This window comes from Chelonoidis abingdonii, chromosome 25, assembly GCF_003597395.2.
Source record: "Chelonoidis abingdonii isolate Lonesome George chromosome 25, CheloAbing_2.0, whole genome shotgun sequence".
NCBI classification, from domain to species: domain Eukaryota; kingdom Metazoa; phylum Chordata; order Testudines; family Testudinidae; genus Chelonoidis; species Chelonoidis abingdonii.
In genome coordinates this window covers 6,668,283-6,688,308 of record NC_133793.1, presented here as the reverse complement: position 1 = coordinate 6,688,308, position 20,026 = coordinate 6,668,283, and the positions used below count along the sequence as shown (strand labels likewise).

The 20,026-nt window shown below is 50.8% G+C and overlaps 1 protein-coding gene and 1 long non-coding RNA gene across 2 annotated transcripts in view; one reads left to right on the top strand and one right to left on the bottom strand.

Moving 5' to 3' along the window:
* Positions 1-1,259: 1,259 nt before the first annotated feature.
* MARCKSL1 (MARCKS like 1) lies at positions 1,260-4,639 on the bottom strand. Its single transcript, XM_032787822.2, has 2 exons — positions 4,258-4,639; positions 1,260-2,586 (listed from the first exon to the last, which is right to left on the bottom strand). Exons 1-2 carry the CDS (start codon positions 4,351-4,353, stop codon positions 1,969-1,971), a joined length of 714 nt encoding a protein of 237 aa, XP_032643713.1. The 5' UTR covers positions 4,354-4,639; the 3' UTR covers positions 1,260-1,968.
* Positions 4,640-5,157: 518 nt separating this feature from the next.
* LOC142045939 (uncharacterized) overlaps positions 5,158-20,026 on the top strand; it is a 53,594-nt gene continuing 38,725 nt past the window's right edge. Inside the window, exons 1-2 of the long non-coding RNA XR_012654864.1 lie at positions 5,158-5,195; positions 7,031-7,238. This is a non-coding gene — a long non-coding RNA (uncharacterized LOC142045939). The remainder of the gene's footprint in view (positions 5,196-7,030; positions 7,239-20,026) is intronic.

Sequence of the window (20,026 nt, the reverse complement as noted above, 5' to 3'; positions counted from 1 at the left end):
TGAAAGGTTCATAAACTAGTATTTCCCTATATAGGGAGCAACCTATTCCAGCAGCAAGCCTACTGGTGATGGGTCATAATTAATCCTTTTAACTCCCTTTAATTTGAAAGGGGAGGTGGGCATCTCTTCATTTCCAAGTGATGACAGTGCCTACAACCCATGTTGTATTGTCTCCTTGTGGTTCAGCAGTACTTAAAATGGCTGCCACACAGCTCTCCAGTACTGGTAGTTAACCCTATAGCAGCACATACCATTGCATGTGTAAGAACATATGTTGTAGAATGATCCCTACTGGCTAAGTGCAGCTGTGCTCATTTCTATGGACCAGCAGCATGTACCACCTTCAAAAGGTTAGAGGTGACAACTTTAATTCTGCAGGACAGCACCAGCTGTGCTGAAGGTACCAGTTTCATAACCAGATCTTATGCTGTAGAGATGAGACTTGAGCTAGAGATAGTACTTAGTTACAAGATCAGTCAAGTTTAGCCTCATAGCACTGATGGTAGGGTGAATGCTCTACCATAGCATAGTTAATGGGGATAGCTGTTATAGTAGAATCAATGTCAGTCATTACACAGGAGGCCAATAGCTGCACATTTCCACCCATGCACTGTCTCATGACTGGAGGACCCCTCAGACAAGACTTATCTAGAAGTTTATTAACAAGCACTCCCAAATGAGAATAGGAACAGACTACAGCCCCAGTAGAATTCTGTAAAGTGAGGCTTTAAAAGCTGCAGCCTTGTCATATCATTGCTCCTGCCCTCTGGTTTTACAGAAGCCTAGCCTCTTAGATGAATGGAGAAGACTTCACTTGTCTAGTTTCCAGTTGTACTACAGGCTCCTAGGTGAGTTCAGACAAGCCACCTAATCTGTGCCTGAATTCTGACATGTTTACTTCCCTACTTCAAGGGCTCTAGATTCAATTCATTACCAAGTGCTCCCCCTCTCCCACTGATCAGCCATGCATGTCACACACAACCCCAGTCAAGTCATTACAGGCTTTGTCTATCAATCTAGATCTTTTAGAATTAGCTGATTACCTGAAGCTAAATCCAATACCTAAAAGACTAGCGTTTAAAAGATCAATAAGTTGTAGAGGCCATCAAGTAAAGGATTCCATTTAGGGAGCAGAGTCAGGTTCACACAAAAGTTAAACACAGAATGGGGCAGTCTGGGACTAGACTCTACACAACAGGGTGCCTACCTTGTTCAGCTTTAGATGTGCCCAACAGTATCCCAGACAGAGAGTCAACAAGTATACCCAGAAAGGGGTCACCCTTTATTCCTTTCAAATGTTACAAGGAAACCCAGAGTTGTGTTTTTTTTTTTAGAGTTAGAAAATTGCAAATCATGTTTTGGCCATTAAAAATTATTTACAGAAAAAACAAACTTCACATTATACAGTTTGCACTCTCCCTCCCCCACCCCAGAAAGGTTACCCCTTAGAAGTAAAATTAAACACAGCGGACTTACAAGCTTATGGTTTTAAGCCAATAGTAAGACATTATAAAAACCTAACCAGATTAGCTTTTAAACTGTTTGTTTCTATAAAAAGCCCAAAATACTTTAAATGAAGTCAGAACCAGGAATTTAAACCAAGAAAAAAAAAAAATCCATTGAACAGTCAGTGGCTTATTGAACTTTGAAAGCTGCTTGGAGGATTAGTGGAAGAGGCAGCAGGTCAGCAGAGCCTAGAGTTTGGTGTAATAGATGGAGTCTGACCAGATCCCTGTTATGTCCAGGATCATCTTCCTCCAGTTTTAAAGGATTCAGGCAAACTAGTGCCAAGTTGTGGTGGGTAACAGTGAGCTGCATGGAGGGAAATAATTCAGGCATCTTAATTGTAGGTGTTGTCAGTTCTACTTTGAACATACAGGTGTGTGGGCAAGGCAGCAAGTCCACGGTGTTATTGGGATGAGGATGGCACAAAGTTTTTTTTTAAGTTATGACAATGTCAGGTGGGCTCTACTCTTCCTTCTGCTCAGTTGCTGCAGGTGTTGTACTGGCCTCAGGCTCCACAGGTTTTGAGGACTCCTCTGGCTTAGCTGTAGCCTCCTGGCTTTCCTCCAGCTGCTGCTCCTGTTCCTCTCTCTCCTTGGCTTCCCCTGCTTCTGCATCTTCCCTTTTAGGCTCAGCTTCCTGCTGCCCCTCAGCAGCAGGGCTGCTGTCCACTGCAGCAGCTTTCTCCTCCACTTTCCCTTCCTGTGTTATACTGGTCTGCTCAGTTTCATTGGCAGAGCAGGTAGGGTTCTCTTCTGCTTTGGCCTGGTCATCTGTGGGAGAGGACACAGCAGAATCCCCAGCCTCTTTCTTGTTCTTCCTGAAGGAGATCCCACTCAGTTTGAAGGGCTTCTTGAAAGAGAACTTCTTCTTCTTCTTCGGGGTCTCCTTGCAGGCTGCAGCACCATCAGGCTTGGCCTCTCCACCTTCAGCAGCTGGGGCTGGCTCAATGGCATCTCCACTGCTAGACTCTGCCTTGGCCTCATCTTTGACTGGCTCAGCAGATCCATTGCCATTCAGTGGTGGGGCTTCTCCATCAGCCTTTGGTGAGACATCCCCATTTATCTTTACATGGCCATTCTCCTAGTGGAAGAGGGAACCATGACATATTAGATATTATCTCTAGACCCTGGAGATCCAAAATACCACTTTCCCCCAGACTTCAGTGACTTTAGCTGGTAGGATTAAACAGTGTTTTCGCCTCCTAGAGATGAGTTGGTCTTGGCTATAAAACTCAATTCTTGGGAAAACTGATCAGGAGGCAAAAAGATAGGTCAGGAGCATGCCCCATGAGATGTCAGTCTCACCTGGCAGAGCAGAGTGAGGAGTGGAAGCATTCCCCAGTGGCTAATGCACAAGGCTGGAGCTAGGCTCTCTTCCCACAGCGTTCAGGCAAATGAGCCTTGCCTCCTGCTCCAGTCCAGGGGTCTATGGCTGATCGGGCGGGAAGAGAAAGAAGGGGGCACAATTGGCAGATGGGGAGGAATGTGCTGTGTCTGAGGCAGGGGGTGCAGGTATAAGCTTCTAACTAACCCCCCAGCCTAACGGAGCAGGCGCGCCCCGCAACTAACCCAGTGCTGGAGAGCCCGGCGGAAACAGCCCCAGCTGGTCAGTTGCCAGCGCAGGTGAGCCCGGCCCTAAGGTCAGTAGGATTAAAGGGGGGGGGGGGGGCGAGTGTTCGCCTAAGAGGAACCGCTACTGCGCCGCCACCAGCTGGCGCTCGCGCTCCACCTCCGGAGCCCGGGCGGGGGCCGCTGCGGCGGGAGGGATTGTTGCACGATGCAAGCACGGGGCGGCGGGGGGGGGCTTGAGCCGTGATTTTACACACGCACACCCGCATGTCCGCTTTCCATTTTAAAAAAGAGCCAGCCCTGTCCCTCCCTGGGGAGCAGCCCTGCGATCCCCCGGATAAAGCCGCAAGAGAGGGGGTGGTTCCACTCCCAGGGAAGAAACGCCTCAGCGATTGGAACTGCAAAGGTCCTTAGCCGGGCTGCATTCATTGTTCTTCTCAGCAGCGTCTCTTCTCCTCGCCCCCTCCCGACTGCACCCTAGTGAACAGCCCCCCCCGTGTGATCCCCTGGGGCTTCGGTCACATGTATCTGGGGCGGGGTAGAGGAACGTCCCCCCAATTAACGGGGGGCGCTTAGGACACGCATGAGAAGCTCTCGCCCCCCCAAACCAGACACCTCGCGCCGCCCGGGTCCGCCCGCGGGAGCTCGCCGGGGTTCGCCCTGGAATGCGGCCATCGACCTCCCCCCCGCAGCGCGTCCTGGACCCGGATCCTTCCTTTGTTTCCCTCCAGGCACTCGGGGCTGCCCGGGGGGTTGAGCGCCGAACAAAGGCAGCCCCACGCCGCGGTCTCCAGCAAGACCCGGGGAGGGGGACATGGCAGTAAAACGCGGGGGGGGGGGGAGATTGCAGGGAGGGGTCGCATCCCTCCTCCCCCCCCTTTGGGGCGCGATCCCCCCCAACAAAGTGGGTTTCGGGCGGGGCTCACCCTCGCGCCAGGGGCCACGCTTTCAGCAGAGAAAGGAGCCAGCTGGCGAGGGGACAGCGCCTAATTCGCCTCCGCAGAGCCGGAGGGCCCCCCCGCAACTCCGGGGAGGGGGGCGAAGGCTTTCCAGTAGCCCTTAGCCCATCCCTACCGATTCCAGGGGGTTAAACCTCCTCCTCCCTCCGAGAGCCCCCTTCTTATACGGGGGGGGGGGGCGGGGAACAAAGCAAAGACCGCAACTCCCTCCCACCGAAGCCTACCTGGCCGTTTGATTTAGAGGGAGACACCGCAGCAGCATCGGCCGATTTCTGAGCCACCACGTCTCCTTTGGCCGCCTTGGAGCCCTGGCTACCCATGGTGGCTGGAGGGGGCGGGCAGGGGATGTAGACGCACAGAACAAAAAGGATGGTTAAGCTCCTAAAATCCTGAGATGTGGGAGGAGGGTTAAAGCCGCTCCCCGCTGCCCCGAACTTCTGGGCCAAGTCCTAGCTGCACAAAAAGCAAAGCGACAAATCCGAAGAGCGAGGGAGACGCGCCCCCACCGGGGAGATCAGCTCGGCGCCCCCCGGCTGCAGGGTCCCAGCCTTAGCTCCGCAACCAGCTCCGCGCACTGAACTAGGGACGGACGGAGCAGATCGCTACACCTCTCTCCGCCCCAAGCGCCCGCTAATAAGCGCGCAAAAGCAAGGGGGCGTGTCGGGTATTTAAATACCCGCCCAATGGCAGGCGTGGGGAGGGGACGGGCAGGAGCCGTGCCCCCTGTACAATGGGGAGCACGCTCGGGCTGGGAGATGCACGGTGGGAAGATGGGCCGTTTGACCCCCCCCCCCCTTGCAGTGTTTGCAAAGGGAGATGCAGTCGGGGTGGTTTACAGGGATGGGGGGGCTTGCGTGGGTGGTAAGGGGGTGTGCACAAGCTAGGGGTGTGTCTGGGGGGGGAAATGCAAGAGAGGCCACTGCATCTTGCCAGCCCTGCCCAGTTCATATTTGGAGAATCTTCTACTGGTTTCCTGGCTGGAGGAAGCAGTGCAAGGTCTGGCCCAATGGGCTACAAGACATCAGAGCCTCAAGGGAGTTTCGTGGCGGGGGTTGGGGAGAGATTGACGTGGTAATCAGATTGTTTCCCACCACCAGCAGTTTGAAAATGAAACTGATTGGAAACAAAAATGAAACCGACCAGTCTGTTTTCACTCTACAAGGTGAGTCAAAGGCAGAAATAAACACACACAGGGTGGGAAATGAATTGGATTGTTGCCCTGGTTTTAGTTCTTCAAGTTAGTCCATCTGCTTAAACATCGCCCTTCTGTCTGAAGTTTCTACAGTGGGGTCTTACAAGTTAATTCCCCCTTAAAATGTCTAGTGCTCCAAGAAGTCATTTTTCTCCATTTCCTCCTTACTTTGTCTATGTTGTGCATTTGACAGCAGTTAGTGTCAAGTTAGTTTCCCTGTTTCTTTGGTTTCCCCTTGCTGTTTGTGTGGGACTTTCATGCAGCAACAGGGGAGAGAAAGATCTTGAGCAAAATAGGAAAAGGTCATTGTAAAACCACAACAATTTCAAGGCAGATGTAGCATCTGAAACAACATCCAGCTCGTTTTTTTTAATATTTGACTAGATTTCAAATTGACAGTGTCCCTATCATAGGGAGAAGGTGGTGTTTATAACACAGAAGAGAATTTTCTTTTAGAACCTTTGCACTGGCTTCATTTTCATAAGTGCTGAGCATATGCAGCTCTCATTAATGTCAGCCGGAGTTATCTGCGCTCAGCGTTGCTGAAAATCAGGCCTCTATGATGTTTAATCTGGCTGTGTCCATTTTAACACATCAATAATTTCATACATAGGCCTTGGTCCTGCTAGTTCTTGCCCATGGCACAGCAGGGACACCAAAGATTTCATCATCCAGGGGAAGATAGCATATGGGCACACATAAGGGCATTGTGGTCCACATGCATCTGCTGCTGTAGCAAAGGGATGGGATACAGATGGAGATGGGTATGTCTAAGGAGACATGATTTTAACCATGATCATTCAAATAAGGTCCTTGGCTACCGGCTCTCCATGGTGCCCTCATTCCTGCTATGACATGAATGGCACAGCAGTGTTTCATTCTTGCAGGACTGGGATCCCCTGTGCTCCCATCCTGTTCATCTCTTACCTTGGGCTTGTAGGTGCATCGCTCCTCCCCAGCCCCTAGTTACCCTGCCGTCTTGGGAGTCAGTGGGCTTGAGGCTCAATGCAAACCATGAATGCTTGGCTTTAACTGCCCCATATGTAGCTTTGCGGGAGCGCAAGAGCCTAGCGCACCCAGCTGTGGCCTGCACAAGGCAGTGTAGGATCAAGGCCAGCAGCATCTAGGATGGAAAACAATGGGTTGTTGTGTTTGTTTTACCAACAAGGTCATGTTTTGTCTTCCCCCTGCTGGAGCAATATTTCTGTGTTAATTATATTGGGCCACAGTTGTCCTTATTGACTCTTGGTTTCCAGTTGATAAAGCCTTTGAATGGCTGCCATGCGGCTTCTTATTTGTCTTCCTGATCTTTAATCCATATCTCAAATCTGGAGTTGCCCAATGGGTTGCAAAGGAGCCACTGAGGATTTACAGGGGTTGAATAATGCATGCTTTCAGAATTAGCACATGTAGCTAGCCCCCCCACCCCCCTTTGCTGGAAAGAGGAGAGTGGGTCTAGTTGAGTAAACACACTGTGATGTTTGAGTTCAGCATGAAAGATTTTGTTCTTAAACAAAGAACTTGAGAGCAACCCCCACCCCCTCTCTTTATCTGCTGGGACACAAAGAGAAAACAACCGGGGAATTGGAAGTTACAGTTGTTGCTCTTTTCCACAAAACCAGGCGTGTCAGTCTTGTTTGATGTTTTCTGGCTTTGGTCAGTTTTAGTGCAATCCCTAATGTTAATAAACCATAGCTAATTCATTTTCTTTTTGAGTGGTTGGAGTGACTTTACTGTAGTGCTCATGAAAGGGACCATCTTGACAGCTGTGGAGACTAATTGTCTTCTGTTTATCTACAAAACAGGTACAGCACGAGGAGCCCCATAGCGCATGACCAATATTTCTCTCCCCATAACTGGAGTAGAGAGAGGAGAATTCAGTCTTTGGAGTCCATTCGTTCCTTGGCCTCTCTCCTGACGCTGCCAACACGGAGGCCAACGGCAGTGCCAGTTTCTGTGGACACCACCGAATATTCGCTTGACGGTCCTGACTTCGCTACACCTAGAACCCTGGTAAGCACAAGTAATCTCTGATGTGCACAGTCATGCAGGGCTACAGCTGATCCATTCAGAGTGCCCCATCTCAAGTGTGGCCACCCTTTGGGCCTCTCCAGACCAGCAATCTCACCTAGTTGGTACTGGTGCATTCTGGTAAAATGTGGACACTACAACTATCCCATGCTGCCTCAGCTACCCTTGCAAAGGGCAGAGAGCTGTAGGGTGTTTTTCACAGGGTATAATACGCTTTCCAATGTCCTCCTTGTGCAGAGATCTGGGAGACAGGAGAACTGGCCAACCCAGTTATACAGACAGAAGTATATGGGGCTGGATAGCCGGCATAAGAACTGTGTAGATCCCAAATACAGCCTGTTTGTTATATTAATGAAAGCCCAGTTCCAGGGCATGGGCCAAATACATTCTCCATATGGTGAGGATCTACGTATATGACCTATGTTGTTTGACGACCCAGACTGGGTGCAGATATAACATCACTTACAGTTCATAGTCCACCTTTCTGGGTCACCACTAAACTCAGCTGGGTTTGAAACTGGCATAGAATGAACGGCTCCAATCTCCTGAGCCGTCCAGCCTCCCCCATATGGTTGTTATAGGAGATTAATGTGATTTCCACACCTAGCGTTACTGTCTGTCTGTCGTGCAAAACCTGTACAAACTTGTGCCTATCTCTCTAGCGATCGGAAGTGCCTGGTAGAGCAGAGGTGGGCAAACTATGGCCTGCGGGCCGTCCTGCCTGGCCCTTGTGCTCATGGCTGGGGAGTCTGGCCCCTGGCCCCTCCCCTGCTGTCCCCCCTGTCCCGCAGCCTCAGCTCACTGTGCCACCAGTACTCTGGGTGGTGGGACTGCGAGCTCCTGCTGGGCAGTGCGGCTGCGATAGCCACCTGCTCTAGACTGTGGTGGGATGGCTGGCTCTGGTCGGGCGGCATGGCTGCCAGTCCTGGTGCTCTGAGTGGCATGGTAAGGGGGTCGGGGAGGTTGGATAAGGTGCAGAGGTTCTGGGGTGGTGATCAGGGGCCGGGGAACGGGGGGTTGGATAGGCTTGAGCTCCCGGGGGGCCTGTCAGGGGGCAGGGGTGTGGATAGGGGTCAGGAAGGCAGGCAAGGGACTGAGAGCAGGGGGGTTGGATAGGGGGTGGAGTTCCAGGGGGAAAGTTAGGGGTAGGGGGTCCTGGGAGGGGGGTAGTTGCAGGGCTGGATGGGTCGGGGTTCTGAGGGGGGCAGTCATGGGGCGGGAAGTGGGAGGGAGCGGATGGGGGCAGGGGCCAGGCTGTTTGGGGAGGCACAGCTTTCCCCACCCAGCCCTTCATGCAGTTTCAGAACCCTGATGTGGCCCTCAGGCTGAAAAGTTTGCCCACCCCTGTGGTAGAGGGTCGAGGGTTTCTGAAAATGCAACTACAGTCATAGAAAGAAAAGCCAAAGCCAGGGCTGGAAACAGGCATGGGAGGAAAATGTCCATCAAACCATGCTGGCCAATGCTCTGCTTGTCCAGTGTTTGCAGAGATAAAGTGGTGTCCTGTCCCAGGTGCGGTTTAGTTTAGTCTGCATTAGGTGCTGTGTGTGTTATCATTTTGTGAGGGGGAGCCAAACACACAAACCTTCATCTTCCTCCAAGCATGCTCCATAGCAGCGAGCTCTGTGGAGCGGTTGTAGTCCCCCCGACACCGCTGTTCTGTGTAGCATGTTATGTCTCATCTACTCCAGTGAAAGTCTGCGGCTGTCTTTGCCAGTCTGTCAGAGCAGGGGTTTGCTGCCGAATGCATTAATGACTGGAATGCTGTATGGGATCAGTGGAGCAGGACCCTGGCTATGTTTTATCAAACACAATCTGTACACTCTTCTCCCTATGGCTGTTTGCTAGACAGGGATTTTCCTCCCTGAAGGAACAGGCTGATATTATATGGACGACTGGCTTGTTTATTGGGAAGAGGGGATTTTGGGGGGGGATAAGAGGGAAATCTGCTCCACCAAAGCTGCCCTGGGCACATTATGCAGCTGCACGAATGCTACCCAGCCTGCCCCGCCAGGTCTTGGATAGCAGAGTTTTCCATCTGTGATTTCCCCCGTGCAGAACCTGTCTCTCTTTCATTTTGCTTGAGGGGTGAAAGTGCTTGGCACCTCGCTGCTCTCCTGCCACAGCAATCATGGGCCAGAGCTGAAGTGATGGGAGGCAGATGTGATGTTTCGAAAGGGCGAACTGTGGCATGATGAGACAGGTCAAGATGCAAACCTGCAGGGGAGAGGGAAAAAAGTCCCTTTTTCTCATTGTAAGAAATACAATAAATCTCACTGGTGTTTCTGTAGATTTCATCCCAGAAGATCCCCAATCACCAACTCTCTCTCGATCCCAGTCCTTTAAACCCCTAGTCTTCAGTGAGGCCACCAACGAATCTGTTTGTAAATAGAGGAAGTTCCCTCTGGATTTCCAAGTGCACCTGGACTTCTAAGGATTTGTGAACGTTACTGAATGTCTATCCTTTATCCAGAACTGATCCTAGCAATGGTGGATTAGACCAGGAGCAGGCCTCTTTACCTCTGCGTCAGGAAACCCTGCTGTTGTGTAGATGTCCCAATCCTCAACCCAGATGTGCATGGGATTCTGGGGGCAGTAGTCCATCTGTGCAGATCTGGGACCTACTCTTCTGACCTTTCAACTGTATACTTTTTTAGGGGGAGGGACTGTGTGGGTTTCTGTTTTGTACCTTGCTGGTACAAGGCAAATGATATGTGACACATCTCTGCATGCGTGTAATCACAATACCACTGAAGTGCAGCTACTTCTGGGGTGGAGGTCAGCAGCAGCACAGCACCCTGTTGAACAGTGGGGTTTACAACTTATATTGGAAAAAATCCTTTTGTTTAAAAAGGCGTGATTCTATAAAATGACTGTAATAAATGTAGAGGAGAGAAGATGGATGAGCGTAAACGGCCTCCATGGAAAACTCACTGAAGTCAATAGGAGTCTTTCCTTTGAGTTCAGCAAGCTTTGGATAAGCTCCCAGTTGCAAAACTTCTAGGGATTTCTAGGGTGCAGGAAAAGCAGACTCACAGTCTATCTGCTTTTCTACCAGACGGCCAGATGAGTCTGGCTGCTTTTCTGAGTACTGTTTGCAATGTTATTGTAGCTGCATTGGTCTCGGGATACAAGAGAGACAAGGTGGGTGAGGTAATATCGTTTATGGGACCAACTACTTCTGTTGGCGAAAGCAACAAGCTTTCAGGTTCCATGGAGTTGAAGAGCTTGAAGAGCTCTGTGTAAGCTGGTTAGCTTGTTTCTTTCACCAGCAGAAGTTGGTCCAGTAAAAGATGTTACCTCACCTACCTTGTCATTCCTCGTACTGATCGCTCCTAAAAGAGTTCATGGAAGCCTGCCTGCCTCTGTCGTTTTCCACTTTCAGAGCCTAGTTAAGATGTTGATGATGATGATGAATTTATTATGTGTTAAGTGTCAACAGCCTGCAAGACACAGAAGCAAATATTGTCCCTACCTGGAGGAGCTTAGAATCTAAGCAAATAAGCAATACACCCTGACCCTCCCACCTTTGTTATGCCTTCAGTTTGCATGTAAGAATTAGTTTGTTTAGTTATTCATTTATATAGAGCTATTCACAAGTGTCTTGTCATGGCTAGTGGATCTTAACCCAGTTAGCAGCTGCCCCCACACCCACAGCACAAACAGTGAGACTCAAAGAGCGAGCCTTTCATTTAGCTTTAAAAATAGCAATGGTATTAACTAATTCTCTCTCTCTGGGGAGGGAATTCCAGCAGGGAGAATCTGGCCAAAGCTTCACTAGGCCATTGGGAAAGGATGGATTGTAACAGATTCTGACACCAACATAGCAGGAATGTGGAGAACAGCTCCTTCAAACATCCCTTGGCCCTTTCAGAGTCTTTGGCTACTAAGCCCATATTTAGGACTTGCCTGCGCTCCCAAGCTGTACCATTTTCAATATAGTTAAAGGATAGTTATCTCTGTCCATACTGTACTGCTTTAGCTCAGTAGAAAGGTGTTTATGCTGGTCTAGTTCCAAGGAGGAAGAATATTAAAGTTAATGTTTAAAATTAAATAGACACAAGTTAAGAAGGGTACATCTGGGGTCAGGCTTGAGTTGTGAGGGATTACAGGTACCGGTTGCAAGGGTGAAGAGATACATAAATATCACATAACCGGCATAGACCCTAGCACTATATGAGAGCAAGGTACTGTTATTATACTGGTGTAGTTGCATTTACACTTGGGGTTGTATATCTGTAAAAAAAAAAAAAAAAAAAAAAAAAGTCACAACCCCACCGACATAGCTATTCCAATGCGAAAACTATGTGTGGACCAGGACTCCTAGATAACTGACCTGATCTTCAGACATCTTCAGCACTCAGCAGCTCTCACTGGTGGTGACAGGTCTGGTTTTAATCATGCCCTCTGTTTGTGTGAATGATCGAATGGCAGGGTAATAGTGTGTGAGTAATGAGGGCAGTGTAGATCGGAAGGTAAAGAGTGGATGGAGTAGATGAGAGAGCAGCCAGGTGGCAACTGTAGGAATTAGTAAATTACACCCTGCAACCCCCTAGACTTTAAAGCACTGTTTGTATTTGTAGCAGAGGCATAGGAACAGAAGGTGACTTGCCAAGGGTCCATGGTGGATTTGGGACTAGAACGCAGCCTCCTGATTCCTGGTCCCACACCTGACCACTGGAACAGGTGCCGTGCTGTATAAGTTACTGTAGTGACTGCGACAGGGGTGGTGAAATTGAGAGCAGACTGTTGCCCATTCAACACTAGTGTGAGCGGGGACTGTCATCTTGATGAATTACTGAGGGGGGTCTGCATGGTGCTGCTCAGGAAAGTTAAGCCAAATTAACTAACAGTGTGAATTTAAAATGCGCTAGTTAAACTCCTGTGCAGACGCTCTCACTCAGAAGCAAAGTGGCTTTCGTTTGCTTTAGCTTCATTCACGTCCACCTTGGAAGAGAGTGTCCATACAGGAGTTTAATGCTCTAAATACACACCATTAGCTAATTCAGGATGACTTTCCTGAATCCTGAGTGTTTCGGTGTAGACATGCCCAGAGTGGCCAGACAGCAGGGTGGGTGGAGATGCCACAAGGAGAGCGAGAGAGTGAGCAAATCAAAACAGTAGAAAGCTTCCATTTCAGGCACCTGGTTGTGAGGTCATTGTCTGCCGGAGTCACTAAAACGCTCAGCCTGGCACTAGGTGTGAACCAAACCTTGCTGAAGTCTTGGACCTTGCAGGCCTGTGGCATGGCTCAGGAATGTGGTTAAAACGTGATTCCAGGTCTGAACTGTGCTTTAACCATATTGTACCTGGCTCCTGCCACGCCATTGTTCGTGCAGCGCAGGCTTCTACAAGGGTGCGTTTGTAGAGACGTGCTTTCTTGGATGGGATTGCTCCGTACTTCCTAGTCAGTCTGTCAGGGTGGCTGGATATTGTTAGTGGGGTATAATGAGGCAGGGGCACAAATAGCCATAAGTGCCCAGGTGAGGAGCCTGAGATGCGAGTGGGTTCACATGAGAAAAATCTATTGATTATACAGTGTCAATGGGCCCGAGCAATTGTCTGACACCCCCACAGATAAAATGGGCCTGGGTCCAAACCAACCCTAACTTTGAAAAACCAAAGCCGGAATGATGAGATTTTGCTCAGCCAGCCCCAGCGTTGTCCCTCTCCACTGTACAGTGTTGGGTTACTCAGTTCTGCTGCAGCATTTAACTAGAGACACGGCACTCAGGAGCCCTCCAGCTTTGGCTCACGGTGTCTGGTACAAAGCATCCTTGGCGACCTTTATGTTCTGGGCAATTTGCAAGGGATTGAAAAGATTAAGGGGGGAGGACGAATCAACCCTGTGTGTTGTGCAATCCCAACACACTCTCTCTTCTGTGTTATACGCAAGGAAAGAGATTACAGCCAAACCAACAATGGCCAGATTGTGAGTCCTCGAAACACACCTGGATGTGGGGCAGGTTTGATTTCCATAGAATACGATCAAGGTTGGGGGCTGGGGAGGAGAGTTTGAAGATTGGAGGCTTTCAGGAGTGGAGGCAGCTTTGAAGATGATGTTTCCTGGTTTCATCAGCTGACGATACCAGTGGGGTTTGTGCAGAGGAAGGTTGCTGAGAGGGTGCTAGCAGCGTGGCAGATGGCTGCTTCTCCATGGTCGGGGCCGGGGAGTGACTCTTGATTGGACAGCATCTTGTTGGGTGCTTTGGGATCTATAGATGAAAAGAAAACTGTTGCTATTCTCTATTTTTAATTGGGATGTTTATGTTGTTGCTGCTACTTGACTGGATAAGGAATGATTGGCCTTGAACTGGGTGATCTTGTATCTAGCGATGCTTTGTAAAGAACCCATCACTGGAAGCACTTTTGGAGATCAGTGTCTTGTATTACAGAACCTGCTATTTACACAGGTGTTTGGTTCTGTAACATGTTTATGACATGGATTGGTCCTATCTACACAGGCATGACCAAGTCATGAGCAGATCCCATCAGGGCACCACCACCTTTGGGGCAGCGTGTTGTAGCATGATAAATGTTGTCATGCAGGCCACTCCTAAGAGAAAGAAACTGAGGGCCTGATCTCCCCAGTCACCTGCAACTCCATTGAGTCGACCGGAGTGACTCCTGATTTGCAGCAGCGTGAGAAGAGAGCTGAGGCTAGAGAGACTAGCAACTGTGAGTCAAGAGGGGAGAAAGAAAGACACTTTGGCTCTGACCTCTGAGGCCATTTACCACCTTCTAGGACAAGCGTTTGAACATGACCCAACCCCCATCAGATAGCTACTGTGTACCAGATGGGCCAAGGGACAAGGCTTCAGCCAGTGTCTTTTCTGCAGCCCCTTCTCTTCCTTCCGTGGCCACGAATGGTGCCAAGCTGGCACCTCAGGAGCTCAGAGTCTTCTACTTCTCCACAGAACTGGCACAGCAGCATCATGCCAGCTTTCCCTGTGCACAGCCCACCTCCTGCCAGAGAGCCTCAGCCTTCACCTGCAGGGACCCCTGCTTGATGGGAGAAGGGAATTCAGTTTCCAGGGCCCGTACAGTCCCTGAGCCCTCTGCCGAGGCTCCCAGCTGTGGCGATATTTGTCCTACAGACAGAGAACTGTCCCCTGGGAATTAGACTGGGGCCTATCCAGTGCCTTGCTGTCAGTTGCGTTTCATCTGGGACAGATTTGACCCATCATGCTGGAGGGGAAAGACTCTGTATCTCATGGCCCACTCAGTTCAACCTAAGAGAACAGAAGCTTGTTGCATGCTCTCACCAGCGCAGGATGCTCACCCCACACATCTTATCTCTCTCGTAGGCTGCACTTGAGCTCTGATAATGGGCTTCCTGACTCTGACCAGCCAGTATGTTGCTGGTTCGGTGACGTTACGGCAACAGGCCGGCTGCCAACACTTCTCCGGGGAGAAACCGGGCCATGACTTACAGCTGGCAGCTGAGGGTGGGAGGGCAGCATGAGAGGGCGTCAGGGTGCTCTGGAGCATTGGGCAGAGCTCTCTGCCCAGCACAGTCAAGGCTGCTGCTCAGTCAGCTTTTGGCAGGAACATCATGGACAGGGGCTGAGGAGGGAGCTCGTTTTCAGAATCTCCTCCTCATTAAACGGGAAGTTTATAATGGAAACAAAAGTGACTTTCAGTCCCAGTGGAGCTCATCCCACTCGATTTCCTTTAGAGCCTCAACGGAGGTGCAGAGAGGGTCTTCCTGTACTCCACGCACTATCACGTGGTGGGGGGCGGGCTGTGTTAGAATGGGGGTTGGACTCGCCCCCCCAAACCATGGGAGAACCATGCAATGAACCGCGTGAGAGCCCTGCAGAGTACCTGCAACTCCATTGCTTCAGCGCTGCAAGCCCTGCAACAGACACCCATGCCCTCTCTGGATCCTGCCCCAGGATTTTGGATATGGTTATACCATGTGGTAGTGGATTAGCCACTGGGTCACCAGGGCCCATGCCCACCAGGCCTTGGCCAATTGGGGCACCCTGTGCCCTGCTCCACCCCATACCCCTGCACCCCAACTCCAGTCCTTGGCAGGAGCGCCGGGAATGGAAGCCCCCATGCCCCGAGCCCATTTCCCCAGCAGGAGTGCCATGGGGGGTGGCTGGGGGGGATTGCAGGTGGAAGAGGTGGGGAGGAGCCCCCACTTGCTCTGGCCCAGGGCTCCACAAACCCTTAATCTGCCTCTGATACCGTGGTTTTGTCCCATCTGCACAGGCAAGGCCAAAAGCAGATAGGTTTGGCGCTCCTGCTCCCATTGGAGTTGGAGGCAGAGCTCCCACTAAGCCCAAGCAAAAGCAGACCTGCCTGGTAATGACCTGTCTGGAGCTGCTGATGTGCATGCTTCTCTCTCCTATGGAGAACACCCAAAGAAAAATCTCTTCCCTGCAGGGAGAATGCCCTAGGAAAGCCCTGGATCAATACAGCAAGGAAGTCACTGGTGTGGGGTGATGCAGCTGAATCTGAAGCAGATGGTCAACGGGGAGTGCAGTGCTGGCCAGTCACCACAGGATGTTTTCCGCTCTGTCCAAGACATGATCCTACAGGCAATGGTGCTGGAGTGTGCATGAGAGCCACTGGGGCACCAGGGAAAAGATCTCGTGTTCCTTTTAGGCTGGAATAGGTTGTGGGGTCTTCTGCTTGTGTCATGTTTACTCCGGTGGAGCCTTTATTGAACTTGGTGGGAGTTTTGCCTGAGTAAGGCCCTTGGGCTTGGCAGTGCTGCCATGTGCCGGCCAGGAATCAGTTCCTTTCTGTTGGGTCTCTGCTTCAGGCCCATGACTGACCAGCCTCCAAGGCTATGTCTGCTACAGTCTTTGGGACAATTCATCATTGCACTACCTGAGCTCCACAGGTGGTAGCCGGAGGCCAGACCAGGGTACTAATGTTACTCCTGCCCTGCTCGAAGCAAGGCAAGAGGACACACGGATAAAAATGATGGTGCCCTGTCTACACAAGTGCCCCCCATCGCCCCCCTCACTGGAGGAGCTGTACTGGTGCTTGTGTAATGGTGGGAGATTCCCTAGGACAGCCCAGTGCACCCAAGGCCTGTGTGGTTGGAGCAAACACACTGCACTTCCTGACCAGCAAATTCCCCCTGCTTCCTGCTGATCTCCACTCGGCTCCTGCTGCCCAGGAGTAAAACCAGCTTTTTGCCCCAGTGGAAATAATCGTGAAACGAAGCTGCTGAAACCTAGAGCAGAGAGTTGCAGACTCTGGGGCAACCACCGACCTGACCTCCTTTGGGATCACGGTACACCCTGGCTCCGGGGAACCAGAACCCCCCCGAAATGGGCTCGAGAACTACAGACTTGCAGCCATTGGACAAAGGCCCCTTCCCGGATGAGGTGGCATCTGTCCCGGGTGTGTAGTTCTACTGATTGGGGCACGGGAAAATCACTCTCTGATGCTCCCTTTGGCACGCTAGGCCCCCACCTCCCCCAAAGGCAGCTCTGCAATGTATGGGCCTCTTTCTCCAGGCCAGTCAATGTGTCTTTTTGTTGTGCTGCTGGGGTTTGATGCCTGTGAGCAGAGAGGGACAATACGTGGTATTGTTTCCTTTCAGCAACATCTGACGATCCCGGAGAAAGTGAGAGAGAGCGCGCCAGCGTGCGCAGAGGATGGAGATGGGGGGAGGGGATTTGACCAGGGCAGGGATGGGGAAAGAGCTAGCCAGTGGCGTGGGCTGCACTAGAGTCTGCCAGGGAGAGGATAGGGGATTACAGCTCCAGAAAGTGTTTGTGTGTGTGTGTGTGTAGGAAAGGGGGGGGGCAAGTGGCAAAACAGCTGGTGTGTGTGTGTGTGTAGGAAAGGGGGGGGGGCAAGTGGCAAAACAGCCGTTGACTTCAATTAGGAGCAAGATGAGGCTGGAAGCATGCCATGCAGAATGGCAGCGTTTTGTGTCTGACTGGGGGAGCTCTGCGCTTTGCACCCTAATGGCCTGGGTGTTCTGGGAGTGTTTGAGGGGGGCAGCGGTGTTGGGGCAGGTCTCCGCTGCCATTTCCCCTTCTGGGAACAGGGCAACATTCTTGTGGAAGAACCTGCTGGGTCTTTTCTGTGCTTGCTCCTTCCTGTGAAACGGCACTAAGCTCCATCGGGGCAGGAAGGCTCTGTTCATACTCTGGCCTTTACCCTGAGTGAGCAAGTGGCGTTGCTCCTGTTTATTCTTCACTGCCAGCTCACCAGTCTTTGGAGAGCAGCTAGACATGACTTTTCTGGGGCTTCTGCAGAATGACGAGTAAAGGTCAGGTAGAAGAAAGAGGAAACCGAGGGAAGAACTGCAGGAATCTCTTGAAGTTTCCACCAAAGGGGCTTTTCCTGGTCTCTGCAGTTTGCTGCAGCTATTGGGTGAGTCTGAGATGAGTGGAACAAAACCCTGCCTCCAAAGAGCTGGATTGGAGGTTCGTGGCTTAGGCCCTCTGGCAATGAGAGGCTGATGTTTATGGGGGAGGGTAGCAGTCTGTCTGGAGAAGATGGAGGTTGTCCTTAATGTAGCCTCCTCCAGTAAGATGAGATGATGATGAGGTGAAGACAGGGCCTGTGTAGAAAATTAATACCAGGGAGGGGGAGAACAAACCTGTGGCAGAGGATAGATGCCTTACCTGATGCCCAAGTAAAGCCACTCAGATGCTGTGGTGATGAGCATGGTGTGAGAACCTAGCTGGACGAGGACAGGCAGAGTGGCGAGCGTCACATCCCCCGTGCGACCCATGGCTCTCTGGACCTTGTTCCGTCTCAGTCACGTTGTTTCTGTTCTCCCCGAAACTAAGGCTTTTGGTGCAGTACAGCTAGCGTCCACCTCTGAGAACCACCATCGCCAGCGGCACTGGTTGGCCCAATGGTCAGCAACCTCAGCAAAGAGGTTGTGAGGTCTGGATTTGCTTCCATCTCCAAGGGGTGGCTTCTCCATGGAAGCACATTGGTGGGGCAGCATGGAGGGGCCTGTGTTGCCCGATTGCATGAGGCATCTGTAGATGCCTGTAGGACTAGGGATGTCTGTCTGGCTCCCTCCACTGACATGGCATTGACTTTAAAATAGCCCTACGCATGAGAGAAAAAAACATGTAAAGAAGTTGATGTTACTGTTGCATTAAAGGTGACTTTTAACTGGCTGGTGATTTACAGGCTGGTGCCAATTCTCTTTGGTCAGATCAGTGGGCACAGAGCTCCAGGGGCTCAGCCCTGGCTTTGCTGGTGTCAGTGAGGCCAGACAGACCCCCTGTGTCTGCAGATCCCGTCCCAGGGAGGAGGGGGAACTGAGGTCTCTCTAGAATGGATTGTTTTCTCTGGAGTGGCAGTGACACAATGGATGGCCAGACCTTGGGGGTGGGAGGCCGCGTGCTGTTGTCTTTTTGCAGCCTCTTCCCAAACAGCCTGAAACAACAGCCCTGAGAGGTGCAAACTCCCCCATTCACAGTAATGGGCTGTTAACTTTAAAGCCTAATTAGGAGCCCTTAAGTGTCAACACCATTAACCTTTTCACTGCGGCTCCCTCTACCAGAAAATCTCAGCGAATTTGCAGGGTTAATTCACTTGGGTCAGCATGGGCCCCACGCACAGGACAGGGGACTGGAAATCAGGATCTGCCATTGCTGGCTGATCTTCACCTCGAGCAAGTCACTTCATCTTTCTGTGCCCTGCTTTCCTCGCCTGCAGAATGGGAGGGATGATCCAGACCCGCCTTTGTGAAGTGATCAAAGGGCGGCGGATGAGAAGTGTGAGATAAATGCGGAGGATTATTTATGATTGCTGGGAAAGGATAATTCCAGACAAACCACCATGTATCCTAGAGCTTAGAAACGGAAAAGTCCCTCCCCGCTATGGCCCATCCAATGGGTTTCCTGACCAGGGAAGAATCCCCTAAATTCTCAGTGCAGCATGTTTTAAATACACTGGCAACGCTATTCGGGCAACAGAGTTGTTTTCTATTAGCCTTTGAAAGATAAGGGGAAAGTTTACAGCTTGTTTTTAGGCAGGGCTGGCCAAGAAATGAGGCAGGAGTAATCAATTATTTTTGTCAAGGTCCAAATTTCCTGGGCAAGGTCCAGACTCGAGAAATGTTTTTCACACCACAACACTAATGATAATAAGGAAATAAAAAGAGTTTGTCGTCCATTCAACAGCATCAGGTGGTCTGGATTTGACCCTGGTCTGCCTACTGACTGCACCACACCTGAAATAAGGTTCTGTTTGCTTTGCAAACACCAAACCAAACCAGTAATAATAATAAGCTAAAAATGGAGGGTCTGGTCTTTGGTTTTGTTCCAAGCGGAAGGAAATCCAGAGCTTTAGAAATCTTCTGCAAAAAAGCAGAGAGGGAAAGAGATTCCAGAAGGGCATTTACATGGGATGTGGAATCCATTTCTGCTTGATTCGGAGTGAGGACTTGAACCTGCATCTCCTGTATCCTAGGTCATAGAGTGGGGGGAGGGATAGCTCAGTGGTAAACCCAGGGTTGTGAGGGGTTCATTTGGGGATTGGTCCTGCTTTGAGCAGGGGGTTGGACTAGATACCTCCTGAGGTCCCTTCCAACCCTGATATTCTATGATAGAGTGTAAGATCAGAAGGGACCACCAGAGCATCTAGTCTGACCCCCTGTAGATCCCAACATCTCCCAGCACCCACACCCGAAATTAGACCAAAGTATTACAGCCCCCAGGAAACTAGAGTGTGCCCTGGCTATTGGCTACTCCGGGCTCTTTCACTCACTCACCGGAAATGCCACCCTGGATGTGAGAAACCTACATTGCAACCAATCAATGAAAACTGTC